The 20,375-nt window shown below is 40.0% G+C and overlaps 1 protein-coding gene across 4 annotated transcripts in view; it reads left to right on the top strand.

Annotated features, from left to right (window-relative positions):
- The first annotated feature begins 1,351 nt into the window (after positions 1–1,351).
- Positions 1,352–20,375, top strand: part of ccdc186 (coiled-coil domain-containing protein 186) — a 28,334-nt gene continuing 9,310 nt past the window's right edge. The window contains exons 1-15 of one of the 4 annotated variants that reach the window (XM_034860442.1): positions 1,352–1,529; positions 3,337–4,337; positions 4,833–4,959; positions 5,817–5,945; positions 8,277–8,489; positions 8,833–8,952; positions 9,802–9,906; positions 10,748–10,846; positions 12,238–12,324; positions 12,413–12,555; positions 13,794–14,049; positions 14,293–14,482; positions 16,181–16,279; positions 16,483–16,711; positions 18,079–18,325. In XM_034860442.1, the coding sequence (XP_034716333.1) occupies positions 3,355–4,337; positions 4,833–4,959; positions 5,817–5,945; positions 8,277–8,489; positions 8,833–8,952; positions 9,802–9,906; positions 10,748–10,846; positions 12,238–12,324; positions 12,413–12,555; positions 13,794–14,049; positions 14,293–14,482; positions 16,181–16,279; positions 16,483–16,711; positions 18,079–18,091 (2,793 nt within the window). In that variant the 5' untranslated portion in view covers positions 1,352–1,529; positions 3,337–3,354 and the 3' untranslated portion in view covers positions 18,092–18,325. Of the gene's footprint in view, positions 1,530–3,336; positions 4,338–4,832; positions 4,960–5,816; positions 5,946–8,276; positions 8,490–8,832; positions 8,953–9,801; positions 9,907–10,747; positions 10,847–12,237; positions 12,325–12,412; positions 12,556–13,793; positions 14,050–14,292; positions 14,483–16,180; positions 16,280–16,482; positions 16,776–18,078; positions 18,326–20,375 lie in introns of those variants that run through there. The other 3 variants (XM_034860441.1, XM_034860440.1, XM_034860443.1) reach the window with 3 other exon arrangements.

The following is a 20,375-nucleotide window of genomic DNA, read 5'->3' as shown; positions in this document are numbered from 1 at the left end:
CACCCAAAGGGCCTACTGTATATTCCATATTGTCTCATTTCACACTGTAGTGCTGTTTTCAGCAGTCTGGTTGCAGTCAGGAAAAAACTGGCAGACCTGCTCCTTAGGCTGCGATAACGCCTGCCTGCAGGAGAGAGAACAAACTGTGGCAGGGGTGTGTAGAGTCCTTTGGGATTTTTTGCCCTTGAAAGGCTCCGTTGTTTGGTAAGGTTATCAATAGGTGGCAGCATTACCCCATAACTCTCTCAGCTGACCTTTCCTCCCTCCTCGGGGCTCTTTAATTTCTCTGAGTTGCTACTGCTCTCATGCCAGAGGAAAATGTAGTTCCCCTGTAGAAGGTGGTGAGGATTGTTGGGTTTAAACAGGCCTTATTCAGTCTACTTAAGAAGTGCAGGCATTGTTTGGCTTTTTTGATGAGGGAGGAGGTGTGCAGGGACCAAGTCAGGTGGTTAGACATGTGAACCCCTAGAAACATTATGTGCTCCACAGTCTCCACCGCAGCACTATTAATGTGGACTTGTATGTGCGTAGGACGACTTCTTCTAAAGTAAACTCTTTGGTTCTCTCAACATTCAGGATCAAGTTGTTGTTTTGGCACCATTCTGTGAAGAGTTTCACCTCCTCCCACCACTGTTGTTTCATCATCATATTTAATTATGTAATTGGTCTCAAATTTTGCACAGCAGTCATGGGCCATAAGGACAGAGGGCTCAAGACGCACCCCTGGGGTGAGCCAGTACTCAATGAAGTGGTAGATGAAGAGTTAGCCTTGTACAACCTGAGGCCTGTTTTTCAGGAAATCAAGAATCCAGTTCTGAAGGGGGCTATTCATCCCCAGTTGACCCAGTTTGTTAACAAGATGCGGGGGGATTATGGTGTTAAATGCCAAACTGAAATAACTGAACAGCATCCGGATCCACGCGTTCCTTCCCACCAGGTGGTCCAGTGTCCGTTGTCGGCCTACTGCAGTGGCTTTGCATCCTTTGTTGAGCAAGCAAGCAAGCACAATGCAACAGATATTATATATCATAATAACATAAATAACAATGTATTTAAACATTGATGGTTTAGGCTCAATTAAACATTACAAGGGTTGGGCAAAAGGTTAGTTTTGGAATTGGTATCAAATTGGCAACATGTACCCTTGTCCCGTCAGTACAATAATCATGGGCTGCACTATCTCATATTAATAAGAGACACATGTGTGATGTTTAATGTGGTTTACTGGTGTATGTGTGTTTATGTTTGAAATCCATTTCAATTTAGGTGAAGGTGCATAGATATGATAGATAGATGTGTATCTATGGGTGAAGGTGTACCTGTCGTATGTAAACGTTACACTGACGTCATTTCTCACCGGCCAGTCATTGGTTTATATCGCTTCATCGTTTCTCCCGCAGTGGCCATATTTGTTGATGTGTCATCAAAGTGACTTGTTGGGGCCATCAGCTGGTAAGGCAAAGCGCCCAAAGTTATCTATTGTCTGGATTCTCTTCCGATTGAACTACACCATGGGCTTTCCGCATTCGGTGGGTGAAAATCTAACCATGTTTATTGAGCTTTATTTTTCACTCATGTTAGACGCTAACGTTGGCTTTAGCTACGCTAGCTAACGTTACAGTGCAAGCGGACTGTACTTGTAGCTAGCTAACGCCTCTCTTATCAACGTTAGCTTAGCTAGCTAGCTAAATAAAGCATTGCCTCCGTAGTACACAATGTCAGTCTACAGTTATGCTCTTAATCTATTTGAACCATTATATTTTTAGTACGTTGTGGGTTAGCTACGTTAGGTAAGGTGCGATCCTAATGCCATGGTTAACTAAGCAGCTAGCACGATTAAGTCAGCGTTGGCAGGGCTAACGTTCAATGGTCCAAAGTGTTAATAAAAGGGCAGTAAATACAGCGGGCACATCGGCGTGATTCTTGCTAACTACACATTAACCAACCCGATGCATGCTCCAGCTAAAGGTTGTCTCTTAATAAGACTCGCTGCTGCCATTACGTTAACTTCTTTTGACAGTATTCTGACACCTGTCGCGAGAGCATCAACGCCATTGTGTGTTTTATCTGTGCTTTCACTGCTTAACACGAGAAGCTTGATTGTGTTGCTGTATGTGAGTGATTCATTTATCACAATAGGATGGTGGAAAGCACAAGTCTTGCGGGATTTTATTGTAGGTAAAATTACGAACCCAAAGTGTGTAATAGATTTGGGATAACTCTAGTGAGTACGAATAACATGGTACTGAAAGAGGCGTGGCAAATGGTGCTGGGGGGGATTTTGGGTCTGAAAACATGGTGTAACATATCATCCTTCAACAACTCAGAGAGCTGTTTTAAAGATTACACCGCTTCCAGCTATTCTCAGTCATCTATCAGGGATTAACAACACAGTAGGTGCTGACAAAGCAAGTATCAGTCCAAGGGAATAATGTTTAACTGGTGAATATTTAAATGAAGAGGTTCAAGTCGTGACTGAATGTTTCAGACTGAGACAGGGCATATTGTTTTTAGATCGCTTAATATTAGACACAGTTAGAAAAGTTGGATACTTTAAATTCTAGGCAAACATTGTACAGTCCTTAATTATCATAAGTGTGTTTTACCATGACGGTGTTGTGTGTGCGGAAGGGTGTAGGAGGGATTTTTATGACATGCACACAATGCATGCTTTTCTCTCCAACCATCAGGCTTATTTTTGTAGTCCTGTCTGTCCAGTATAAGTCTCTGATTTGGAGGACTGGAACAATGGCAAACTGCCTTCCTCTTAATGTGCTGTATATCTCGCCTCCCAACATTTTGTGTCAGGTGTCATCCTGTGAAGCAGGTTAGTCCAGGTATGCCCCAGGCTTACATGTTGCAAGTGTGTTTTACCATGACGTCTAAAAGGATCGGTGATACACTTTTCAGATGAAAGCAGTCAGGCTGTGTAATAATCTTGAATACCTATATGTTAGTCCCGTGACGTACTGTGCCACATGCCCACACGTGTAACAATGTAAAAGGTGTTGAGAGGGCCACCCCTCTTACTGTGTGTCTGTTGGGGATGTCTTTGAGTTATGTGATCCTTTTGGTAACAGATATTAAGGTTATTCTTGGCATTGGCAGGGTTTTTCCTATCTCAACATAAAGTCAAGATTGTACCTAATGACCAGAACAGCACACCACGCAAAAAGCACAGGGCGGCTGGATTGGTAACATTCAAGAATTATAGACTGTTCACAGAAAAACTGTTGTCGCACAATGTATGAAAACTCAAACCATTTTCTTTTTGTCTTTGTCCTAACTGGGCCTGCCTCCCTTCTCTGTGTCTGCTTCTCCATCTCTCTCTGCCAGATTTAAACCAGAAGGACCATGGAACAGCCTGGTCCTGCCACAGACACACACATGATGGAAGGATCGGAGGGTGAATCTGTGCTGGAGGGATTGCAACTGGCGGATCAACCTCACAACAGCACATCTAACACAGAAGAGGAGGAACAAACCTCTCACAATAGTGCGGATGAGGGAGAACAGGGCAGTCGGGCAAAGGATGAAGCAGAGTTTGACAGTAAATTAATCAAGACTATGACAGATGTCCAGACAGAGATAATGACAAAGTCAGAAGCCCAAACATGCTGTCAGGAACATGTAGATAGGAGAAAGCTGGATGCTGATGACGGCTGTAATAGCAGTACAGATTTAAAGGAAGGCGGGATCCCTTCACTTTCAAATGAGGCGGGCCCAGTCACCACTTTGGATGATGTGGTAGAAAGCTCTCCTTTGGTTCTTGAAGGGACAACAGAAACCTTATTGACTTTTGAAAAAGGGAAAGATTCTCATGCCACCACTCCAAACAGCAAAGAGCAGCCATCAGTCTCGGATACGAATCGTCCCACAGAGTCGTCGCCTGCTGATGATAGTGGTTCAGCGGAGAGTCCATCATCCACTTCCATCCGAAGCACTTCCAAACACTCCCCCACCGATTTGACAACCTCCTCTGGGTTCTGTAATGGACCTTCTACCCCCAGATCAGAGACTGTTGGCTCATCCCTGGCTTCCAGCCCCCAAACCAGTGCTAACACCTCAGCCCCCTCACATGCCTTGTCTAGTCCGTATGACACTGATTGCAGCCGAAAGCTCATCTCCCAGATCCAGCGCTCGCTGTCACAGGAGTCACTGCTGGATGAGCTAGAGTCAGAGCTGTTGGCTTTCCAGCTGCCTGAAGGGGGACGTGGAGGTGAGAGGAAAGAGAGCCCACCTGTCAATGGTCTCCCTACAGACCAAGAGGGCTGCATGGTGGTCTTAGAGAAGTGTGTGCAATTCAAGTATGCACAGCAGGAAAAATCCATTCAGAGGTAAGCTGCTATTTCATCAGTTAAAATGGTTGCAGCACGGTGTCAGTTTATTAGATTAATCAATGTCTCTGCTTTTTCTGCTGCCTAGACTATGATGGTGTGCTAGGCCACCCTAATCACATCATTTTAAACTGCTATTTGTACAGTACTTAGCTTCCATTGTAGTGCGTCAGTTTAGCAAGAGATTAACATACTTCTAATTCTTTTTCTTTTTCATTCCCCTTAGTTGGCTTAACTCTGTGTTGATTAAACTGGTACACAAGAATCATTTTTAAATAGTTTAAAATTTCAAGCAGTTTTTTGTGGTAGAGAAACTTACCTTTTATTATCTAAACGACACAGAATGACACACATATTTTCTTAATTTGCTCTTTCTTCTAGCCTATGACAACAGTCTAAACACTTCAGTACTTTGTACAGACTTGACCTGAATTTGTGGTTTGTGTGTTTGGTGTTTCTCTGTGTGTGTGTGTGTGTGTGTGTGTGTGTGTATAGGCTGCTTGAGGAGAACAAGAGGCATCAGGAGCTGATCCTGGGTATTTGTTCAGAGAAGGACAACATGAAAGAAGAGCTGAAAAAGAGGTCAGAAACAGAAAAGCAGCACATGGCCACTATTAAAAAGGTTGGTTTCATCATCTATGGTCTAATGTTCATTGTCAAATGGCACTAACTGATTTAGAGCATAAAGCCATGTTATGTTTTTTGTATCTATCCTTTGGTCCAAAACAAGCATGCTGCTTTCTCCCCTGCATGTCTCTCAAGCTATTTTTAATCTGTTGTTCGAAAACAATGGTAGCCTATTTACCTTATATTTGTCATCAACAAGGAAGTGCTCCTCTGCAATGTTATGTCCAACTTCTGCAAACTGTGATCACATTTTTGCAAATATTGTCATTTTTGCTGTATAATGTTTTATGTTAGGTACTCTCACATCTTAAAAGGGAAAAACTTTGCTCCACAGCATCCGTAAACACTGATGGCTTATCAGAGTATTTGCTCTCGGCCAGCTTTGTCAACGTCCTGTGTCCTTTGTGTGTGTGTCCTATGCTTTGATTTACAAAGTTTACCATCCATCTAACACACCAAAACACAAGTACTTCTCTGTTCATTGGATCTGGCCTAACATTGCTATTGCCATAGAAGGAACAACAATTGATACATTATTTCTTGGTAACAGTGTTTGTTTAGGCATTGTGTTGGCAGAAGGGTGTAGGAGGGATTTTTATGACAAGCACACAATGCATGCTTTTCTCTCCAACCATCATATGTAATTATTTTAGGCTTATTTTTGTTGTCCTGTCTGTTCAGTATAAGTCTCTGATTTGGAGGACTGGAAAAATGGCAAACTGCCTTCCTCTTAATGTGCGGCATATCTTGCCTCCCAACATTTTGTGTCAGGCGTGATCCTGTGAAGCAGGTTAGTCCAGGTATGGCCCAGGCTTACATGTTGCTCAACCTGTATACTCCCTGTTTCTGCAGTTGGAGGGCAGGGTGGAGGAGCTGCTGAAAGAACTTAAGGAGTCGCGGGATAAGCTAATTCACCAGGACCAGGCAGCTAAGGCTGCCCTCCAGCACATGCATAAAGACATGTCCCACAGGCTTGAACAGGTATAACTGGTACCCAAATACTGTGAGGGTCTTTGATAAGCTTGTCAAATGGTCAACTTGGTTTTTCCCCGGCCAGACTCTTATTTGCATGTCTGTCCTTGTTTCATTTTTAGGCTGCTATAGTACCTTACTTTGCAAACTTAGATCGAGGCTGTGTTTCATTAGTGTTTTAACATGCCCTCCATCACTTTCCCTCAGCCCTATGACATAAGGACGTAATAGCATACGTCACATGGAGGCCTCCTGGAGAGCAGAGGGAAAATGGGTGGGAAGGGAGCGGGGGGTGTGTGGGGGGGGTAGTACTAGTACTACTTCTTCAAGTGTGTGTTTTATATTAGATCTTTATTTTCTATTAATTATTGCATTATCCCTGTTCATTTCACGTCTGCTTATGTAATGCAAATTTCTTATTGTAAAGTATTTCATGTATGGAAGTATTACTCTTTTTTGTCACAAATACATGCTGACTCATTTCGATGAGGCTTGCTAAGCAGCTGCATTAGATTCTGATTTAGAAAGTTTGTGTATCATGATTAATTATATTAATGCGTAGGCTATATTTCACAAAGGCAGATTTTCTTCCACGCATTTACAGATAATGTTGGAAATAAAGAAATCACACAACACAATTATCTGGTAAATACAAAGTTTAAAGTTAAAAAGGCTACATATTACATGTTTCAGTAAAATGTTATGTATTTATTCATCGTCCCCTTGTTTGGTGGTCAGCAACGGGAGTTTTAGCGGTGGGACATGACTGACACCTAACCAAGGATGTATTTTCTTGAACTATACGCATAATTGCAATGCATTGTGGGTGATATCCACCTCTGGAGTGACCATCATTTTTCACACTCTCCCTCAGCTCTCTAAGGGTCGATCTCACCAAGTTCTCTTCAGTTTTTCAGACTGATGGAATGATACTGAAAATAGCGGTGGGGATTCCCCAAAGGGCAAGTGCTTAGGTGAAGGGAGCTGGGACATGTTGAAACACTAATGGAATGCAGCCCGAGTTTGTCATTTAACTCAAAATGAACAAACGTTATGGATAGTTTTTTCTAGTTTTCTGTTGTCGCAGAAGTGACAACAAAACAGTGGAGGGATACTTGGGGATATACTGTTCATTTAAGTATTATTAATGTATTGACATGAGTTCAGAATTCAGCAGTATTTACGTGACGATTTTCTTTGTTTGTGTTGTAATGTCACTATCAGACAAACTGCAGCCTGAGTGTCTCCATCTACAGCATCTGGATTATCTCAATCAAAAAAATGAGTGAATCAATGGCACGGTCCTTAAGTTACTCTTACCACCTTACACAAATAAATGTTTTTATCTTTTGATTTAATTTATTGTTAAAGTAACTGATTTAAAGGTAACTCACAACTGGCCAAAAATACAGTACGCTAGTTTTTGCCAGACATGTTTCTTTGAAGATGTTTTCACAAAACTTGCCGCTGAACAGTCAAGGTCTTTTCACACCAAACTGTTGTTATTGCAGGTGTAATCACTTGTTAAGTGAATAGTGCAGCAGAGCATATTTTTCATCTAATAGTTTCCACACCTGGTTGAAACCATGTAGGGCACTTTTTTTCTTGACAGTTTTGTTATACTTCACAATTTTTAATTTCACTGTTCAATGAACAGTTAAGAGGTGGTTGTCTTGTAAGCCTTTCCCTTATATCAGTCCTCCCTTGTATTAAGATGTTGACCCAGTTATTTTATAGAAACTCTGTGCCATCTAACCCTTTCTTTTATTGTTTAACTTACACTTTTTTAAATTTAAAGTTATGATGACTGAGACCAGTAGTTTGTACCCCACGGTGCCCTGGTCTTAAAAGTGCTAGGATAATGAAAGGAGGATCAAGAATGTACATAATTGTTAGTTTCAGCCCTAGTTAACAAAATATGGGATTAAGTGTGGGTGCATTATTTTATTTGTAGTTCAATAATACACGGTATTAAACAGTGAAATAATGCAACATGAAATTGGCTTTGTAACATTACTGACAAGGGGGAGCACGTCAGCTTTATTTGTAAAAGGTTGACAAGCTGATTGTTGTACAGTCAGTCAGCAGTTTTGTTTTCCATATACACTGCAATGCGGGATTTTCCCTCAATGTTTTATTACTTGTTCCAGTCCAGGCTGAAGTTCCAGAAGCTAAGTAGAGAATTACATACATTTTCTCCCGAGCCATCTCCCTTTAGGTATTCCTTAAAAAGAAACATCACTTTCTTCTGATCCTCTTATGGATCATTACAAACAGCAGCTCATTGATTGAAGTTTGGGATATCATTTTAACCTATTTAATGACAAACAACCATCTCAGGTGAACAAGAAGTGTGATGAGGCACGCCAAGAGAAGGAGGCCATGGTGATGAAATATGTGCGGGGGGAGAAAGAGGCCCTGGACCTGAGGCGGGATAAGGAGAGTTTGGAGAAGAGTCTGAGGGAAGCCACCAAGGAGGTAGACCGCCAGGCCCTCAGAGGAAACCAGCTGGCTCAGGAGAAAGGTCGGCTGCAACAGCTGTATGATGCTAAGGTAAATACTACTACTGTCAGTTTTAGGTGCCCCGGTAAATAGCTTTTGTTTTCTAAACTGTTAATATCAGAACATAAAGGCTCAATAAGATCTCTGCTTACTGTTACTATTTGCATTTTTCCTCAAAAAAGTTAACCTCTGACAAAAGAAAACATTTTCTAAGTGGTACAATTGTTTTGATATGTATAAATATGTATTTGGTATTCATTTGAACCTATTGCATTTTGCTTTATGTGGTAAATGATTGAATTTAGTATAATTTGCACCTGTAAAAATTATAAACGTGTTTTCTGTCCTATCCTCTGATATTTTTCCTCCTTCATCCATTTTTCTCTGTTCTCAGGAAGGCGAGGTTAGCAGGTTGACTCGAGAGGTGGAAAAGTTGAAGGAGGAGATCAACTCGTATCTTATCAAGGTCAAATGGGCCCAGAACAAACTAAAGAGTGAGGCAGATGGACACAAGGTAATGTGAACTATTATTTTGTGTTAAATCTTTACTTATCAAGCAATCCTGTTGAGACAATCCTGTTCCATGCAAATGCAATCTTTGAGAACTTTTGATATTGTCTTATTTTTATTTCACTAATATTATAAACTCATCCAAAAAACACAAAAGAGTTCACCATATTTTAATTACTTATTTCATATCAATTTCCTTGGGCTTTGGATGCTATTGTAGTGGATATGAACCTAAACATTTTCCAGTTAATCAAATGATACATGATGAATGATTCATTTGTTGTATCTCCAGTTTACAGTTAATACATTACCCATATCGGTCTAAAAGAACATTCTCTAATTTCTAGTTAATGGTGATTTTCTTAATTTAGTCTATAAACCACGCCTGTTCATCAAAGATGTGCGCCAGAACACAAATGGCATCCCCTTCAGTCATTTCATCTGCAGCCGCTCCATAAAAACATAATTAGATGTTTCATTTGATTCAGGGGCGAAATGGGCTTTAAAGTGGTACAGTAATGATCCTGCAAGGAAATAATCATTAACATTGTTGCTATTTTTGGAAATGTCTATTACGAAGTAATGCTTTTATTTTGAACTGCCTCCAAGCAAATACACAACAACAATAAACAGTGGAAAAAGCAGAAAGTCAGTTTCTCAAGGCCAGTACGTGCGTGCGTGCGCGCGTGCTTGCAATTCTATATGCATTTACATGGAAAAGAAGTCACAAAACAGGAAGCTTTTGCAAATTATTGAATGAATTTATTATACATTACAGGCTTTGATTTGAAGGGAAATGCTGTGTTTGTAGTGTCATAGTTACAAAAGCATGTTTATGTTTATCGGTGTGCAGGAAACTAAAGACAAACTGAGAGAGACCACTTCCAAACTGGCCCAGGCCAAAGAAGAGACCGAACAGATCCGCAAAAACTGCCAGGACATGATCCGAACATACCAGGTCTGTGATATTTATCACATAAGAGTATTAGTTTGCTCATGACCAAGAATGTGAGAAAATGTAAAATATCTGTGTATATGGGAAAAAACGTGGTCTATGCCAGGATTTGTTGGATGTAGTTAGAGATTGTTAGTTTAGTTGTTAGCAATTTTTGTGCATATCAAAATCTGTTTATGAAAATCAGTCAAACTACTCCCTTAATTAAACTAATTAAATCTATAGTAAGAGACACATGATTTTCAGACATTCAGCCTGTATTACATTCTGTGCTCTCACATACATTGACTGAATGACACTTTGCATGTCAATACAAAAATATGCTTTTCAATGAGTACAATTTAACTTGATTGATTCTGCTTTAGTAGAAAGGCAGTTTTCATTTATACCTTGTGATGGGAGTAGAGAGCTGCCTAAAATTTCTCTCTGGGCTGAAGAGAATATTTAGTTATTGTATTCATCAGTGGTGTGTAATCAGAGCATACAAAGACACCATATAGGAGAACAGGACCTTTAAAAATGAAAGGCCCCAAAAAAGTAAAGCATATGATGAATTTTTGTATGTTTTGTTTATATATGATTATCACATTAAAAAAAAAAGTAACGTAAAACATATAGTTAATGAGACCAGAAAAGGAGTTGAAATAAAACCAGATATCTTTGTTGCTAACATGGATATTATGTTTTGGTGTCTCATTGTCATTATCAGTTGCTTTCTTTTTTCCCATGCCCTGTATTTCACCCATCTCTCTTTCTTCCAGGCTTGCCTGACTTTATTTCAGCCCCCTCTTTTTCACCATGCTGACTCTCTGGTTTTTGAATCTTCCGCCCCTCTCTCTTCCAGGAATCGGAGGAGCTCAAGTCCAACGAGCTGGATGCTAAGCTAAGGAAGACCAAAGTAGAGCTGGAGAAACACAAGCAGGAACAAACGGACCAATTAGAGGTGCTAACCACAGTGTGCACACATACAAACACTTTCTCACACACATGTACACACAAGAACACATTAGTGTGTACACATTAGCTCAAGGTAGCCAGTGAGTGGGCACTTAAAATCCTGGACAAAATGTGAAGCTTAGCAGCTTTACCGCAAACATTAGTAGTTTATATGCTTGCAGCATACTGTACATAAATATAATTATCTTTCTACTGTGTGACGATCCACCAGAAATACAAAGTAAACACTAACACAGGTATGCTATATACTACATTCTGCTCTGCCAAGCCTTCTATTGATGCCAGCCCTTATAGTAAAATGTTTTTCAGCTGTTTTCATCAGTTTGAGAGATGTAATTGCCTTGAGTAGAAATGATTTACAAATTGGCACATGGGCTCTACAGGCAGACACGCACACACGCACGCATGCATACACTGGCACAGACATGGACTCCATCCAAACACAATGGCCTGTTTTTCTCTCTGCCTCATTCTGAGGGGATCACACTTTAAAAATAAATGGCCTAGAAATAATCAATATGACACTGTGGGTTTCAACAACAACCCAGAGGACATCACCCAATTCTTGGCATCATTCCATTGCCTGGTTTGTTTATCCATGGTGTTTACAAGTCACAGATATCATTTTAAATTGTCTTAATTGCTGATTTATAAAGATGAATATAATGCTATTTATTGTTATAGATTTGTTTTGTCTGATATCATAAAAACTATTAATACAATGACCTCTTAACATTGTGGGGATATACAGTATGTTGTGGGACTGTTGCTGTGTGCATGTTGTTTTTAGGAACTCAACAGATATCGCTGCCCTGCTGGTGGATAAATTAAGGCAATTCTGTGTTTATTTTAGTATTAGTATTATGTGTTATGATGCAGCTCAGTCATAAATAATGCAAACAATGCCGTTGGGTTTCCATTACTGTGGGTGTTTCCATTAAAATGGGATGGGAGAGATGAATGGGAAAAGAATGGACACTAAATTTTCCGGCACATCCATTACTTGCATGTTGTCTTGGATACCACAGGCTACTAACGGCTGCTTTGAAAAGTTGACTATTAATGGCCTTGTTAAAACATTATTAAGATTTGCTTTTGCGTGCATAATAACTGCATAAGCATAATAATGTTAATGAATGCCACACTTGGATCGCCAGGAAATGCTTCTGCAATGAAATGATGTTTTTCAGATCAAAATGTATTCCATTAAATGTGAGTGTAGGTGAAATTGATGGGTAAAACTATTGAACTGAATTGGTGATGTGTGGTAAGGATAAGGATTCTGAGGTTTAGAAACAGAAATTGCTTTTTATGAGCAGACTGATAAAGCCACAACAGTGGATACATAACTAATGTAGAACTTAATGCATCTGGCAGGTCCACCGAGTGAAGGCCAAAGAGCTGGATGACCTGAAGAGGAGTTACAAAGAGGGCATGGATGAGCTCATTACTCTACGAACCAAGGTTTGTCATATAGATAAGTGCTCGAACATCTGTGTTCCCCCAGATATCAGCAGGTGTTCAGGTTAATTAGGGATGTTTTGTTCCGCAGTTAAAGTGTCTAGAGGACGAGCGTCCACGCTGGGAGGACGAGCTGAGCAAGTACAGGGAGATCATCAATCGGCAGAAAGCGGAGATCGGACGTCAGAGAGAAAAGCTGGAAGAGATCACTGCGCTCCAGGATCAGCATCAACGGTACAAACACACACTGACACAGTACTTGCACTGCTAAACACTATTGGTTTTGATAGAACAGTGCAGGCTTTGATAAAGTTATCGTCCATTTTGTTTTATTTTATGCAAGTATCTTATTCGCTGGATTTTAAGTTAGGCCAGAGACAGATATAGCACTCAGGGCAGGAAGGAGCTCAGGTCCCTCTGTGGGTGTGTTGCTCTGCCAGCCATCTGCAGATGACTTGGAGAAACTTTTCCACTTAATGAAATGCTGCTTTCTGTGTGTGCCAGAGTGCCATAAGAAGGTGGCGCCAATAGATTTATGCAAAACTTCTCTACTTTTTCTTTCTAGCTGTCGATTTGAGTAGCAGAAAGTGTTTTACCTCTTGCACCAAAATTCAACAATCAACATTTTAAGTTGTTGGCAAGAAAAAAAAATGTTGATGCCACCAGTTCTTCTTTGGTCTGTAGATGGTATATATCCTTGATTTTCCACTTCTGCTCCGGTGCCACATGCATGTATTTTCGCCGTTGTCCATTTCCTTTGTGTTGGAATTTTAAACTCCGGTGAATTCATGAGGACTATGGTTGACTGCTCCTCAGATCTCTGCATGGTAAATTGAGACAACTAGCTAGCTAGCCATTTGTTCAATCTCAGTTTTCTATGCACAACTATTTTACAGCAGCTCTGTGCAGAGTTTAGCACCGCCCATGACGATTCTGATTGGTTTAAAGAAATGCCAATAAACCAGAGCACGTTTATCTCCCATCCCGGAATGCAATGTGGAGTAGCAAGATCCTCCTCCGCTCCTTAGCGTGTGGATGGTCTGGCAAACCGAGACTAGTATGTAGACAACTTCACTACCAGTGAAAATTGTGACCCTCAATCCGGCACAGATCTGTTTAAATCCATCCAAATCCAAAAGAACAGTCTTGTTTTAGTTTTTGATTACATATAATTTGAAATGACAGTAAACTGTTAAATCTAACATTTACTCATGTACCATGCCTGTATATCCTTCAAGTCAATAGTTTGTAATCTTGTCAATTATTTTTGTATTGGATTAATCCGAATAGTCTGCCTTACTTTATTTTCTGTATGTTAAGTATAATCATGTTTTTCATTCAATGCTCCTATATATTTCTATCACTATAGTATGCATTTCATACACTTGGACAAGAAGGGAAGTTCATAGTAATTGGCCATTTTATATGAGTTGCTGTCTTTATTAACACCAGGTCGATAATTATTTTGTCAGTGATAAACAGGAGATCACGTCTCTTCGTGAGGAAATGGACAGCCTGACCAGCCAGATGACGGACCTCCAGCGTGATGTGCAAGGCAGCAGGGAGCGGGAGGCTGAGTTACTGGGCTTCACTGAGAAGCTGAGCAGCAAGAACGCCCAGCTCCAGTCAGAGAGCAACTCACTGCAGTCTCAGCTGGATCAGCTCAACGGCTGCTTCACAGAGCTGAAAGCAAAGCTGGAGGAGACCAACAGGCTGTTAGATGACAAGGTTGGGGAGAAATTATAGAGATGAGATGAAGGAGTGGTACATAACCGCTGAGTTGTCTGACATAGAACTCACACGTCCTTAAACGGTGATATTTTCTGTCCTGACATTCAGCAGATAATCTTAAAATAAGTTGTGTCATATTTTTCCTTTTCAATAACAGATTGTCACATTATCTTTCCACTCTATTGTGGCTGTTATTGCATCGTTACCCTAATTATTTCCCTGTCCCTGTTAAACCTGTAGTCACGGCAGTTGAAACAGGAAGAGGTGCTGAGGCAGCAGGAGGTGCAGGGCCTGCAACAGGAGCGGGCAGCACTACAGACAGAGATGGGTCATCTAATAACCCGAGTTGAAGAGCTGAGGGATGAGCTGGTGACTCAGAAAAGGAAACAAGCTGCCAACATCAAGGACCTGACAAAGCAACTAACACAAGGTTAGGAAACCAGCTTTAAGTATATTTCCGCAGCTTCTTTGTGCTACAGCAACCACTGTAATGTAACTATTTAATTAGCAGATGAGTAGGATTACATCTAATGAGAGCCATGTAGTGTAGTGTAGTGTTACTTTCAGATATTTTCAGCCAAGGCTCTAATACCTACCATACTTTACAAATAGACACATCATATGAAACTTCATTGCAATGTGTTTGCTATTTAGAAGAATAATGGCTGATATTCAGGGACGGGCAATACTTACAGACATCCCCTTTTTAAATTGATACTGCTGTGTATATAAAGATAATAAAGTATAAGATATAAAAATAAAGTTACATAAACCAGAATACACTTTAAAATCCTTTTTTTTTCTTAACTCAATTTTGTTATGCTGACAAACAATCAATTCAGAAGTGTCTAATTCATAGAAAACAGGTGACGTGTAAAACATTTTAATAAAAAGTAGCATACCCTGTGTCAGAGTCCCTGTAAATAAGATTGTATTTAGATTGTATCATGGACTGCCCTGCTAACATAACTACTGTGTTCATGTATCGAAAACCATCAGAATGTAATAAGTGAAATGATAGCTTTCCTGTTCGCCCTCATCTAATTTCTCTTCCCCGCGATATTTATCATTTACTACATGATGTCTCGCCTGAGAGACCGTCCATACTCTGGTGTAATATCAGGTCACACATGCAGACTAAGAGGAGAAAGGACTTAGTGAATAGAAACAATGGAGATGGAAGGGTGCAGATAGGTGCAGTGTATTAGAGCTAATGTTCTTCTAATGCTTGGATTATACTTGATAGAGTGAGCCAGCTTCCCCTTCTTGGGTCTCTGGGAACACACAGTGATCTAAAAGTCCAGCCCTATATTCTCCTGTTAACGCAAGCTTTTTACTTTTGGGACAGAAGGACATTTTTTTTTACAAGTGGGGTTTGTGGTGATTCTTCATTGTTGTAGTTTGAGTTTCTGACTTCAGCACAGTACTTTAAGCCTTTTGTTATGCATGGGAGGTTTGCTGAGCGTGCACTCTTCTTCAAAAGCAGCCTGCATCACCATTTTATTCAGGTAGACACCTTCACAGAGGAAAACTCAGTTCAGTCAAGCAATAATGCTTAGCTTTAACATTTTAATTTTGCTTGTTTGTGGGCTTCTGCCTCTAATAATTTTTAAGATTGTATACTCTGCTCATTGTTGCACAGCATTAGTATATTGTTTATGTCACAGTACTGTTTCTTTGCTCACACAAAGTTAGTGTAGAAATGATTAGTCGAAGAAAGTTGATCAACAGAAAATTAGTCTTCTGATTCGGACCCTTTATAATCAGTTAAGTTATTTATAAAGTGAAAATGCCAAATACCTTCTCATTATAGCCTATTAAATGTAAATATTTGCTCACTTGATTTTATTTATGATTGAACTGAATACATTTTGACTGGTGAGCAGACAAGCACTGAGCCTTTTTTGACACCATTTCGGGATGTCCTAAATGGCAGAATGAAAGTAATCTCAAGCACACAGCGCAAAATGTTTGTAAAGAATTCGCTTACTGGAATATATTTAGCAGTTTGCAATACCAACAATATTTTGGTCAAAGCATGTATCAACTTTAAAATTGTGTCTATCCTACAAGCTTATTGGTGTTTATCTCTCTGTTTGACAGTTCCTTACTTTCTCTTCTTCTACAGCTCGTAAGAGACTGGAGCAGGTTGAGAATGGAGGCTGCGAACGGGATGCCAGCAGTATGGGCAGTCGCTCAAGTTCCTCAGGTACTGCTCCTGGATTTGGTTAGTATTTAACACATATGGAAGTTATATCATAAAAGATTTTAGTTTTTCCAATATTTGTCCTGTTAAGTTTTGTTCTCCTTCTGGTGGTATAAATGTCCCTCCAAAAAAAAAAAAAAAAAGACAATAATAACTCACATCTAGCTGATACATGACCAAATTCTAAATTTCTAAATTCATCTCAATCTCCTCTATTTCCCCAGGCTCCTTGAATGCACGCCATGGTGGGAGCAGTGGTGTTGAAGAGCGGTCACCAGAGAGCCAGTCAGGTCCTTCAGTAGTGGCCGTTGACAGCTTCCCAGAGGTCGACAAAACCATGCTTGTGGAGCGCATTGTCCGCCTGCAGAAAGCCCTGGCTCGCAAGCAGGAAAAAATTGAGTTCATGGAGGATCACATTAAGCAACTGGTGGAGGAGATCCGCAAAAAGACCAAGTGAGTTGCATGGACCGAATTACAGGGATTAAAGAAAGAGAGATGGCGAGAACATTCTGCATTGCAATATTCAATGCAGAATTATTTTTTGGGGAGTAGTTTGACCAAGTGCCAGGTGTTCAGATTTTACTACTGTTGTGGATGGTTTATTGTGCTCAAACAATACTGATGGATGAATAACGTTATAAAAGTTATAGTGTTTCAGACCCTACTGCAGTTTTAATGTAAACAAAGTGCGATAATAATACAGTATTGTTGTCAACCTCTCAGCACTGTGACTTGTTTAATAAATACAAAAGAACAAGCTACAAATAGCAGCCCTTAAATTATACAAGAGGAGTCAGATAAATACAAAAAGTTGCTCTCTAAAGAGAATAGAATGCTCCAAGGAAGATTCCAAGTGCTCCACCACCACTCACTGATAACTCTTACTTTGAAACATTACATTAAGCCTTAAAGAGAAGTAGCTTCCCCTCATGTGATACCATTAATAGTCACTCATTTTCACTTAGTTAGACATGTTGAAAACATTTGGTTTTAGTATTGCAGATAGATACACTTAGCAAGAAGTAACACAAATTGTCTTTACATTTGGACCAAATGTTACACCATTCGTCACTCCCTGTTGTACTGCTGCTTCAGCTCACCTTCACAAGACAGCAAATGCTTACACACACAGTTTATGGCCCCCTACCTCCATCTGCATCTTTCTCTCTCATCTTTAGATTCTAACTCATGCTCCACACTTCTGAATCGTAACAAACTTCACTCAAAGCTATTTATAGTCGAGCCGATTAAGGGGGGGAAGAGTGCATCAGTATGGATCCCTAATGATGTTTCATGGCCATCACCTATACTGGAGAGACAGTGTGAAGGACGTTAGAGCTATCTTAAGCACATCATTTCTTTATGTATAGGTTAGTCCTTGAAAATGGACCAATGTGGGGATAAAATGGGGTTTGCATATGAGATTTTCACAACACAGAATCTCAGAGGTTGAACTAAACTGACTGGATTTTTATTTACTGAGTAGAATAAATGAAATCTTTTTAGTATAGATCACTCCAAACAATCATTAAGGTTCTGCTTCACGCTGGGTCTTTTTGCCATATCAGAGGAATTCAACCATCCCTACTTAATTCTACTTGTATAAACTCATTTCTCATTTGTTTCTCAGCTGTACACTTGTATTGAATCCATTGGCCTCAACCTACATTCAGGATTTAAAATTGAGGATGAATCCCAAGGTTGCCAGGCTAAATTTAGCGCTGCCAAGTCTGAGCTAAGCAGAGGGAGGGAGGTGTTGAACAACTTTAGAATGTGGATGTGAGTTTGTCCTTTTTCCCTTTCTGTCCCTATTCTTCCAGGACAGCCTGGTGAACACTGATGAGCTAACTGTAAGACTGAAGCACGTGATCAATAAAGAGACAAGAGATGTGGAAGCAGAAACGTAGTGGCTCTCTAACAAAGGACAGTTAGTTTAAGAAAGATTAATGTTTTGTTTACGTTTCCACATCCATACCACTCTGTTGTTTGATCATAACAGTGTTTTTGCATTGATAACCTCATTTACAATTAACGATTGTAACTTGGGCTGCACAATATACCTTTTTTTTCTTCTTTTTTTTTCTTTCAACTTATCTCATTTGCAATTAAACTTGAATATACTAACAACGTATTAATTACATTCTTTAGCTGCTATTTTTTCTGGTACACACTATGCTGTTAGCTCTCTAGCCAATCAGACAGAGCTCTCCTCTGATTGGTCAGAATCTGCACGCATCTGCGAGTGAGGTTTATTAGACCTGTGTGTGACAAGATGAGTGCAGACGAAAGTGCGAATGCCAGAGAAGAACTGGGGGACTGGCAATATTTTGGATACAGGAAAGATGACATGGCACAAGAACATGTACTTTGCAAGACTGGAGTCAAAAAAACATGGTGCACTTTAATGTATGTTTATTTATCAAAAGTAATGTTGTTATTGTGATACTCACACTTATGTTATTGTGATAATCACATATATTCCCTTATGTCGAACAGTCCTAATTGTCGTACAGTCCTAATTGTAGCCATTCACTACTCGTGTACCCACTATTTTCCAAAGAGTTTCAAAGTGGGGGGAGCTGTTTCAGCTACCCCTGGTGCAGGAAGTAGAAGTTTCATGGTACCTTTTGGTAAGAAACGTCTAATCACAGAGCTTAAAACTGTTGCATGCAGCGCTTGCCGTAAGCAAAACCTAAAGTCTACGCAATTGAGAAAAATGATGGTACAGTCTGCAGCTTTAATCAATTCTGGGTGTACTTTGGAAGAATTCGGCCACTATGGCGCCGTGTTTTGTTCCTAGCTAAAACCACAGTGTCATAGTGTTTTGAATTCAAAAGCGGCTGAGGCTCATGGGTATTGCAGTATTTAGAGTCATTTTCCGTGCCAAACTGATGGAAAAACATCATGTTGAAATAATTAAAACTGGTAGCCACAAGATAAACCCATTGTGGGTGAAATACTCAAACTGTGTATCTCTATTGCTACATGATTATTTTAATATTTTATTTTCACCTAACATGTAGCTTGATGTTTTTTGAGTGGCATGTTCATGTGCTGCGAGAAGTGAAACGCGGGTCATTGGTTGCACCGTTCATATAGTAAGTATATGCGATTTGTAGTAAATGAGCAAAAAAAAGCAGAAACCGCTGTGTCATCCTTCTGTATGTCCTTCAGTACCCACACCTGGTTATTAGGACCATTAAGTCTAAATGGGCTATTCATGTGACTTGAATTAAAATTATGCTAATCTAAACCAAATGAGCACAAAGCAGAAGGAGGCCTTCTGTTCAGAAGATGTAGATGACTGTTTCATTAAAGAGCACCACTTTTACTTTGTTGTAATCAAAGTTAACCAATACAAGCTCTGTAGTGGGCATCTTATGGAGCTGCACCTGCTGATGTGTTAGATTATAGTGGATCCTTTCAAGGTTGTCTGGGAGTTCTATCCCCACTGCCAGTAAAACTTAGATTTTCTTGATGCTTTGGAATTTTGGTTGATATGCAAGCCAGTGCCTGTGATTTCTTTTGTGTATAATACAGAGGACACATTTAGATTTGATCATTTATTGAGCATGTACGTGTTGCAAAAAAAGCTTCTAAATGTGAAACTGATCATTTCCATTTTAAAATTCATGGTTTTTGCCTGCATAGTTTTGACTATGAAGAAGCTAAACCATACAAAAACACATAAGCATATCGTTATTTCTCTGCATCTTTGCTTTTTGTCTTGACACTCTTTGGGAACAAGGTTTAGTCGCAAAGATCTAGGCTTTTTAGTGTGGGCCAACTGTACCCAGAATTGCCACCTTCACTTCATGCGTGTTGACGTGCCGCCCTCATTATTTCCACTCTATCAACTGGGGGGGGAAGAATGGCCGTTAAACTCACAAATTCAAGAAGAGGTCTTGCTTACGTCCCTGCCCCCCGCTGAACTGTGCATGCTATTCAGCGCACCATGTGGCCACCACTTTAATTTGTCACTTTTTTGTTTTTACTTACACTGTCGTGATGGAACTGGGGTCCAAATATGGACCCTTGCAAGTCTAGTCAGAGGTAAGTCTCATTTTGTGTGTGTGTGTGTGTGTGTGTGTGTGTGTGTGTGTGTGTGTGTGTGTGT

The sequence above is a fragment of the Etheostoma cragini genome, chromosome 21 (genome assembly GCF_013103735.1).
Source record: "Etheostoma cragini isolate CJK2018 chromosome 21, CSU_Ecrag_1.0, whole genome shotgun sequence".
Taxonomy (NCBI): Eukaryota; Metazoa; Chordata; class Actinopteri; order Perciformes; family Percidae; genus Etheostoma; species Etheostoma cragini.
This window is presented reverse-complemented; position numbering and strand designations above follow the sequence as displayed.